The 10,098-nt window shown below is 50.4% G+C and overlaps 1 protein-coding gene across 1 annotated transcript; it reads right to left on the bottom strand.

Annotated features, from left to right (window-relative positions):
* Window positions 1–2,021: 2,021 nt before the first annotated feature.
* Window positions 2,022–9,308, bottom strand: LOC102062724 (endonuclease domain-containing 1 protein). The gene is made up of 3 exons (XM_074538691.1): window positions 9,177–9,308; window positions 6,805–7,123; window positions 2,022–3,794 (listed from the first exon to the last, which is right to left on the bottom strand). The coding sequence occupies exons 2-3, from the start codon at window positions 7,087–7,089 to the stop codon at window positions 3,252–3,254; spliced, it is 828 nt and encodes a 275-aa protein (XP_074394792.1). The 5' UTR covers window positions 7,090–7,123; window positions 9,177–9,308; the 3' UTR covers window positions 2,022–3,251.
* Window positions 9,309–10,098: the final 790 nt, after the last annotated feature.

Below are 10,098 nucleotides of genomic sequence, written 5' to 3'. Positions count from 1 at the left end.
GTGAGGGAAACAACATGGAGACATCAAGGTCAGTGGAGGAGGTGGAGAAGGTGCTTGAGGCACCAGGGTAGAGATTCCTCTGTAGGCCATGGTGTGACTGTGGTGAAGCTCCAGTTCCCCTGCATGCCCTGAGGATTAATGGGGAATGCAGAGATCCACCCACAGCCCATGGGGATTCATAGGGGATGCAGAGATCCACCCACAGCCCATGGGGATCCATGGGGAATGCAGAGATCTACCCACAGCCCATGAGGATACATAGGGGATGCAGACATCCACCCACAGCCCATTTCAGAGCTGCCCACGCTGGAGTGGGTGGATGCTGGCATCCACTGGGAGACCTGGTGAAGAGAGGGGACCCCTGCTGGAGCAGCCTGTCCTGGGAGGATTTCACCCAATGGAAGGATGACCCAGGCCAGGGCAGTTTGGGGAGGTCTGTGTGCCTGCGGGAGGGACTCCTGTTGCAGCAGTTTTGGTTGGACTGCTGCTAGTGAGAGTGGAGCCACGCTGCAGAAGTTCAAGGAGAGCTGTCTGCCATGGGAGGGACCCCACAGTGCACAAGGGGAGGGACTCCTCTTCCTGAGCATTAGAAGAGAACCTTGGGTGATGTATTGACCAAGCCCCCCTCACTCTATCTGACTGTGCTGTTGGTGGGAAGGAGGGAAGGGCTGAGGGGAAAAAAAGGAGTTTTAAAAAGGCTATTTTACTTCTCATAATCCTCCTCTGATAGTGTCTGTAATAAACTCATTTTCTATCTCTAAGTTGAACAAGTTGTGCCTTTGGGAGAATTAGTCTGAGTCCTTATCTCAACTCATAAATCTTTTATTATTTTTTTTCCTCTCCTCTTTCTGGCAGTGACAGGGGAGGCTGAGTGAGCAGCTTTTATGTGCGCCTGGTGTTTGACCAGTGTCAAACCACGACAGTTGTTCAAGCAGCCAGTGGCTCAAGAACCTGAAAAGTTGGGGCAGTGAGGCATGGCATGAGGAATGCTGAGGATGAGTGTGGTCCCAATCCCCAGCCAGTGTGCAGAGGTGGGTGAGCAAGTCAGAGGGAGCCATAGCCTGAGGTACAGCAGAGATGTCTGCAGAGGGGCCTCAGCCTGAAGTCACTCTGATGCTTTCATCCCTGCAGGGGCTGTGTCAGCATTTGATCCCAGCAGAAAAAATCCATCCAGGCAGAGGACCAGGGAGGGCAGAGGCTGTCCAGCAAAGGCAGTGAGAGTGATGTGCTCCCTTTGCTCTCCTAAAAGCTACATCTTCTCCCAGGGGTGTGTGCAGCCCCGCTGGCACAAGGCAGGGCTCTTGCTGCTGTGGCCATGGCAGGTGGAGGCAAGAGGAGCAGAACTCCATGGTGCTGCCAGGCCGTGCCCCGTGTCTGCCCTGGGGCCTGGGGCCTGTGCTCAGGTGTGCAGAGCCCCCAGAGCTGCCCCTGGGGAATGGGCCTGGCCTCTGGCTGCTGGCCCAGCTGGGGGTGCCTGTTGCCCAGGATGCTGCAGCACATCAGCCAGCCCCAGTGGGGCTCTCCAAAGCTCAGGGCAGCTGCACTGGTCCAGGGTGCAGCTCTTTATTCAGCTGAGGCAGGCCAGGAGCTCTGCTGGCTGCGGTCACAGCTGGGACACCAGCACACCTGGAGACACCTGCATGGGGCTGCCTCACTCTGCACCTCCACCAGAACCTGTGTTTTAGTGCAGCCCCCTAACAGGTTGGTCCTGGTTGAGCAGTGAGACCCAGCAGGACAATGAACAACAGCTCCTGAGCTGAGATGTCCAGTCCCAAGCTGGCACCTCTGAAAGTGACACAGCTTGCATGAGCTGTTGGCACCCTGGCACATTTGGTTCATGGCATTCACAGGAGAATAACTGGTGTCTGATGCTGACACTTGTGTGGGTGTTGTGGCATCCTCTGATTGCAATTGCACACTCAATGTCCTGCAAGGATGCTCTGGGCCCTGTGACTTTACTGGTGAAAGTAGAAATTTTAGTGAGAAGTAAATTCTGGGTTATAGAAGACGTGACCCTGCAATCCAGCACTGCAGAAAATCCCTTTTATTCTAAGCCCTTGCAAACTCCATGATGGGGCACACATTGATCTTTGACAACCATTGAATACATTTCCCCAAATCAGTTTCCCATCAATCTGCAGAAAGCTTCAGAAGGAGAGCAGAGCATGAAGGTGTCCAAGGAGTGCAGCACAGGAATTCAGCTTTGGCTGCTCCAAGCTCTCTATGGATCTGATGCCAAAGCCTGCCTGTCTGATACAACAGCTGCTGCTCTCAAGGTGCAGTTTCAAAAGCCACCAAACAAAAGCAAGTTCCACGATCCCAGAATCACTGAATTGTTGTGTTTTGGAGGGGCTTCTCAGGATCTTGTAGTCCAGCCTCCAGGCTGCAGCAGGATCAGCTAGAGCAGGTTGTCCAGAATCATGTATTGTTGGGCTTTGGTGCCACAGCCTGGCTAAGGAGGTGAGGGACAAGTCAGCTGCACACTCTGGGGGACAGCTGAGGAGGAGAGGACTCGTTCCTCAGAGCTCTCTCCTGACGTGGGCAGCAAAGCAAAGCAGCTGGAGGCTCTGCCCACATCTTTGTGCCTTTGAGCAGAGCAGGAGTTGCTCTGAGGGACAGAGCTGGAAACACACCAGAGAAGGATGCAGCACAGACTCTGACCAGGACATTTGTCCCCCTCTACTCTGCTCTGCTCAGACCCCACCTGCAGTGGTGCCTCCAGCTCTGGGCCCACAGCACAAGAAGGATCCAAAGCTGTTGGAGTGGATTCCAGTGGAGGCCATGAAGGTGCTCCAAGGGCTGGAGTGTGTCTGCTCTGGGGAGAGGGAGAGAGAGCTGGGGATGTTCAGCCTGGAGAAACTGCTGAGAGTGCAGTACCGCATGGGTCTCCAAGTGGGCTGGAGAGGGTCTTTGGACAAGGGTATGGACTGAGAGGACAGGAGGGAATGGTTTCACACTGATGGAGGGCAGGGTTAGATGGGATATTATAAAGCAGTAAATTACATTGAGCAGGCTGTGGTACGAGTAAAAGTTACCCAGAGCTGTTTTACTGCCCCATCCCTGGGGGTTTCAAGGCCAGGCTGGGGAGGGCTTGGAACAAGCTGTTGTAATGGAAGGTGTCCCTGCCCATGGAAGGCAGGTCAGAATGAGATGATGTTTAAGGCTTTAAGGTCCCATCCAAACCAACCCATTCTGTGATCCTGTGACATGTGGGAAAAGCCACCGATCCTTTTCCATTGAGGAAGTGAGTCCTATTTCTGGGAACAGGCGTTGTTGAACAGAGTAACCTTTCCACCGTAGAGATTGCTCAACCTCTTCTCCAGCTCTTCCAGGCTGAGCTGCTCTACCTTATTCTTGTTGTTCTCAGCAATGGCCCCCCAAGCATCTTTGGGCTCTTTTTTCCCCAAGCAGCAGGCAGCTGACCAGATGTGGCTGGGTCTGTTCACCCTGTTATTGGATACGTAGGTGTTCCCAGGCACAGCACCTGTGATCACATAGGTGGTTTTACAGTCCTGAGTCTTTTGGGGCATTGTTTTACACTCGTAGGCCATCCACTTGCCCGTGTTGAGAGTGCTGTCCTGGGGCACTATGTTGGTGAGTGTGAAGGTAGCAATCTTGGTCTCTTTACCGCACTGATGGCCACTGGGGCTCAAATGGCCACGGTCCAAACCCTTCAGTCCTTTGTAGTCAGCAAGAACAGCCTGGCTCTCTTTGATTTGGTCTAAGGTGAACTTGTGATTATTTATGAGGGTCATCTCGCTTGTCATCTCTTTAAGATTATTTTTACCTATAAGCTGGACAGGGAAAGAAAAAATGGTGTTAGAATAGGGAATGGGAATAATGGAGAAGATTTCCCTGGAGCAGAAGTCTCTGATGGTCAAGATGCCACTTTTTGTCATCTCAGTGTAGGAAAATGTATGAATCTGAGAGAAATCATACACATGCCCCTCCTGCATGAATACAAGAGCTTTAAAGAGCAAGCAGCTCAGAATCTGACTGCTCTCAGTTTGATTTGTGACCTTTGTGATCCAGCCTGCAGCCTTTGCTGGGAGCATGGGAGCATGGAAGCATGAGACAAGGAGCATTTCCCACTCCTAGGACTGAAAAGTGATTTTGGTGGGACTTCATCTCCCCTGCCAAATCTGCTTCCCTTTCCTCCTGTCTCCACAGCCCAAATCTGCCCAGGGCTCTCCCTGCATCCTCTCACATCACGCTGTGATGCTGTGATTCTGTGATTCTGTAATTTGGTGTGGGGTTGCTACAGGTGTAGCACAGTCCTGGACCACCAGAGGTTGGCTCCTGTAACCCCATACACAGGGAGATGTGTCAGGAAATCAGTCCCAGAGCTGAGCTATCCATGGGAGGGCTGCAGTTCATTGAAGGATGAACAGTTTTGCTCAGTAGGCAAAAAGCTCTCAATGTCAATGGAATCTGTTACAGCAATGCTGAGAATGTGTCCCAGAGCTGATCTGGGCCAGGGAGCATTTTCTGCAGCATTGCTGAAAATAGGTTACAAATGACCAGCCTTTGAGAGGAGCCTTTAATTCCAAAAGAGCCCTGGGGAAACTAAATACTCCAAAAATGCCTCTGGAGAAAGTTAAAAACATATCAAAGATTTTTTGGGTGTCTGGGGTCCAAGGTCCAGGAGAAAATGCCAGGTTGGACAGGGCTTGGAGCACGCTGGTCTGTCCTAGGTTGACTATATGATGCTTTTATCCCCAAACATCTTGTTCTGTTTATGCTGAATAAGAAGTTTTGCACCTTTAAGCCTTGTTCCAGAGAGTGAACGGGGGAGAGAAGAAGCAGCAGTTTGTTTTCATACACTGCACTCACTTCTCCATATTCCTGCTCCTAGCCTGTGCTGCCTGCGGACGGACAGACAGCAAGACAGAGCTCTCCTTTGCTTTTAGTTAGTTTAGCTAGCTGAGGCAAAGAAGTTCCCTGGACTGTGGATTTTTTTGCTTTTTCTTTGGACCTTTACAAACCTGCTCTGGACTTAACACCAGAGGAATGCCAGCAGCTCCCACCTGTGGCCCACCGGGCCGGGCCTGGGCCACAGCATTTCCCACACTGAGGGACTGCTAAGAGCCTGAGTGAGCTGAACTGCAACACGGGGAGGGACTTTTCTGAGTTTGTCACCTCTTTTGGGGCAGCAAGCGGTTTTATTGTTTAATACTGTTTAGGTTTTATTGTTTAATAAACAGGTTTTTTTCCACTTTTCTCCAAGGAGGTATTTTCTCCCGGACAGGTTGGGGGAGGGGCCAATTGAATCTGCTTTCCTAGAGGAGCCCCTTTGGCGGTTCTCTCCAAAATTTGCCCTGAACCAGGACATGGTCTAACAGCAAGTGGCCTGGCCCATGCAGGTGAGTTGGACTGAGATGATCTTTAAGGTTTCTTCCAACACCAACAATTCTATGATCCCTCAAAAAGACAGAATGTGGAGGCTGCAGTAGTGCAAGACCAGATTAGGTGCTTGAGTTCCTATGCATGAAATGAAATTATTATTTTTTTCATAACTTCAACATCTTTTGGTTCATCTTTAGGCAAACATATTTAGCCTTTCTTTGGAGTAGGGCATGTGGTTTCACCCTCTGGCTCACCTTCCCCCATAGCTGTCCTGCTACTCTGTCCTTACCAATGACAGGAATTGCTTCTTTTTCTCTTCTGCAATTGGCCTGGCCTGTTCTCCTGAGGTTTGTCTGAAGGACATTTGGGAAGGCTCTAGAGCTTGTGGAGTACTGTCTGTCTGCTGGATCCTTCTGGACCAAGCCTGAGCCAAAGGTGCTCAGGGGTCACTGCCCATGGATGGAGATCATACCCTTCTCAATGGACCAACACTGATGCTCCTCTGTGAAGACAATGGTGGGGGATTCCCTGGTTTAGGGAAACACAAGAAACTTCCCCCAAAAAGCTGATAGACCCTGTTGGCTCCTTCCCCGGTTCCTATGTCTGTTCCTATGCCCCTGAGCCACATCTCCCTATTCCCTGACTGGCCCTCATCTTTCCAATGCCCTAAGACCAAGCTGACCCCCAGGCCCCGTGGCAGGCCAAAATTTTCACCCAGTATGTGTGGGTGCTGGGACCTGAACATTGCACCGCACGGCTGAATAGAACATCTGTGCATTTTATGCAAAGGCCCCTTAGGCTTCCTTACCAGAGACTATACTAGCAGCAATTCAGCTTGCTACATTCCTCACTTCTAACTGCTTGAAATGTCCCTCCAAAAATCCCTCCCCAGTTAACATGATCCTCTCATCTCCAGTGCCCTTTTCCCTGAGGCTTTGTCCCTGGGCCATCTCACCCCTTCTGAGTTTCTCCTCACTTCTCTATCAATCACAAAGCCTGTTTAACACTTCACTGGGAGCAGATAAGCTCTGCCAGGGATGCAGAACAGCTCAGGGCAAAGTGGGGCTCAGATCCCAGCAGGACTGTTGGTCCATCAAGTTTTGCCTCTCCTGGATGCCTTTTCCCCATCACTTGGTCACCCAGCAGAGCAGGGCACAGGGAAGGGAAGCATTTGACTTTGTCATGTCATGCCAAGTAATGTGATTTGCTGTTCCTGTCAGGTGAAGGCAGAGAGCTGGGCACCTTTGGGATGTGATTCATCTCATGCTCCTGCTGATGTCTCAGATGCGTCAGAGGAACCATGTGATGCAGGCGTTTGAAGTGCAATGAGGACATTCCCATCCAGTGTATCCACATGCATGTGTTTAGAGGGGTGGTAGGAAACAGAAGTGGTAATTTAAATGCTGCAGCTCATCTCTTGAGTGAGTGGAGGGTGAAGTGTGTAAGAGGGACACTCACCTGAGGCTCAACAAGCCAGTACCCTGGAGGTCTCTTGTCAGATCCAGGCTCATATTTGTAAGCAGAGTACACTGGAATTCTCCTGTCTCTGTCGTACAGGGTAGCATAGTGATACGAGTTGTTGAAGCGCTGACAGATCCGGGCTGGGTTCTTTGGATTCAGGGCATCATTTGGGGGAATCCTCGCATAGAAGAAACCAGCACAACTATCAAAGGAGTCCACCACCTCGCTGTGTCCCAGCCAGAGGCAGCTGGCCAACACCTGCAGCAGCAGCAGCCCCAGCATGGTGGCAGGATTTCAGTGAAGGGCTCCGGCTCCCCTGGAAGGCAAATGCAGAGGGACACTCAGCTTGGAGAGAGCAGGTCATGGTCTGCAACCTTTTCATGAAGGGGGACAGAGCTGGCAGAGGAGGGGATTGTGAGAGATGAGGAAAGGAGTCATTTCTGTCCTCCAGCATGTGGAAAAATCACAACGGCAATAAGGGTGAAACCAAAAACAGGGTTTATTTGCCCGGCAGAGGCAGCAGTGGGAGCACTCATCCTGTAGGAGGAAGGAGCCAAACCCACCAGGACTGCAATCAGCTCTCACAGCAAAGGGATCTTGCAACTGAGGCACAGCCCTGGGACAAGGTCACCTTTGCCCACCTCCCTCCTGCTCTCAGCACCTTCCCACAGCACACACCTGCAGCTGGGCGCGGACTCTGCTCAGCCCCCTGCCATGCTGGGCTGGGCTTTAATCTCATGGGCCATTAGGCAGGCAAAGAACAGCAATGCTGCACTGCCTACAGCTCTCTGGCCCCATCCAGGTTCACACAGACACTCAGCTCTTCCAGTCAGACCCAATACTGAACCCCAAACCATCCACCTGGGCTCCTATCTCTCAGCTGACATTGGGCCATGGGTGTCCTGCTGCTCACCTTGCATTTCCACATTATCCAAACCAGACTGTTAACTTGGAGGCACATGGAGGGAGCAAATGAAGGGGCCAAGCAGATGGCAGCAGCAAGCATGAGGGATAACACCTCTATCTTATCAGCATAGTGGCTGCTGCAAGGCCAGCCCTGAGGGGCAGCTCTTGCCCTGGTTGCTTGGGATTCCTGCTGATGCCCATCTTCAGCTTTGCTGATTGATTTCCCTTGACAGGCAAAGGCACCATTGCAGGAATTTCTTGGACCTGTCCTGTCTTTCTCAGTACTGATGTGATTTTCAGCAGTCAGTATGATCATTCCTTTATGAGAAAAATGCTGAAAAGCTCCCTGGGATGATGGAAACCACACTAGGGGCTTTGTCTCCTTTCAGAGACAGCACAGGTTTGGGAGAGCAGGGATGCTTCCATTTGCATTGCCAGACACTCATTGCAGACATTTAATATCATCAGCATTTGGGATAAGGCAGCTGGGACAGGCAGTTCAAAGGGTTCCTGGCACACAAAGCTGCCACAGCCTCTAAAGCACAAAGCCCACCTTGGGCTGGCCAGGGGCTGAGCTCAGCACTGCTGAAGGCTTCACAGGTCACCTTGCACATTTGCCCTTGTCTTGTTCTTCTCCCTGCCCCTCATCTCTCCCTTTCCACTGGATTCAGAATGCTGAGCTGCACACAGCCCTGCTCTCACCCAGGATATCTGGTCGTTTTCCTCTTTTCCAGCCCTGGATCAGGAATGTGGTGACCAATGAGCTGGAAACAGAGAACTGCAACTACAAGTTGGGACTTTTTGAAGTACTCTGCAAAGCATGCCCAAAGCTGCTTCAAAGCAAGCAGAGAAGGGTCTGAAAAGTCCATCTGCATGACCCACTCCGTGAGTTTGAAATATCTCTAACTAACTCTAACAGATTTTAAATCCAATCTACTTTAACAGATTCATAGAAATGTATGTACCATGAGAAGGAGCAGCACAGGATTCTGCTCACAGCCCCAAAGTGGCAGAGGAGTCTCAAATGCCTCTGCTGCAGTCTCACATGCTCTGGGTTTATATGCTCTCCAGGTAGAGACAGTTGTTATATTTCCCAAGAAGCCTTTAGAATAAATTTTCTCAGTTGGTCAGACCACACCTGTGTTAGTCCAGAGGTTTTTTGCAAGGTCATGGGTGAAATTTTAGTACTCGATAATCTCCCCCTTCCTTCTTGTTCTACAATTTGATGTTAATTTCCAGATGAGCCTGCTAGAGTTTCTTTCCAAATCATTCCCTCCTTCCTTTTCTTCCTGACTGACAGAAAATACCAAAATGATGCAAAATTCAATGCATTCATAAGCTCTAATTGCTCCTTGGAGCTCAGCAGTTCCAGCCTAGCCTTTGTCCATATAAATATTTATTTCAGAAAGTCAGGAAAGCCTTTGAATATTGGAATCAATGATGAGGAGGGAGGAAGAGCTTACCTTGGTGCAGAGTCTCAGATCAGGCAGCTGGACTGTTCCTTCTGTCTTCTCCCAGGATAAAGGAGAGTTTGAATCCTCAGGAGTGCACATGCAATATATACCCAGACATAAACTTGCCCCTTGTTATATATAGAGAAGTTATCTATTTTTATTCAGGGGATATGTGCACACCCACCCTGAAATGTGCTGACTATTGTTTGTCGTAGTTTCCCAGAATTTCTCCCAGATTTGCTGACTTGCAGCATGGTATGTGAGGATGGGTTAACTGTATACTCAGTCATGAAGTTGCACTTTTTGGTAAACAGTAATTTCCACAGAAATGAGAAGTTTCTATTTTTATTTATGGGGTTTGTTCACAACCACTCTGAAAGATGCTGACATTGTTTTAGTTTCCTCAGGATTTCTCCCAAATTTGCTGACTTGCAGCATGGAATGTCAGGGTCAGCTAACAGAGTCTGGTGGGTTCCTTGATCATTTCATCAATCCCACCAGCTGCAGCTGCTGCTGCTCCAGCACCTACACGTGTTTCTGCTCTCAACAGAACAGCTCTGCTGACATTGGATGCACTGGCCTGACTCTGATACACTCAGATATTCACAGTCTGTCCTTCTGCAGCCTCCCTGAACATCATTGCCATGGCCAGGCTACAAATATTCTCTTGCCTGGTTGCCAGGGCTGTGTGACAGCTCCATCCCAGCAGCCTGGGAAGGAGAAGGCTCTGGGGATACCTCAGAGCACCTGCCAGTACTTTAGGAGTCTACAGGAGAGATGGAGACAGACTCTGCACAAGGGCTTGGAGCTGACAGGTCTGCGGGGTTCAGAGTTAGTTTTCTTGACAGTGGAAGATGTGGGGCTGTGTTTTGGAGTTGTGCTGAACAGAGAGTTGATAACACAGAGATGTTTCTGGTATTTCTGGGCAGAG

This window comes from Zonotrichia albicollis, chromosome 4, assembly GCF_047830755.1.
Source record: "Zonotrichia albicollis isolate bZonAlb1 chromosome 4, bZonAlb1.hap1, whole genome shotgun sequence".
NCBI classification, from domain to species: Eukaryota; Metazoa; Chordata; class Aves; order Passeriformes; family Passerellidae; genus Zonotrichia; species Zonotrichia albicollis.
Note: the sequence above shows the minus strand (reverse complement) of the source record. Positions and strands in the feature narration are given on the sequence as shown.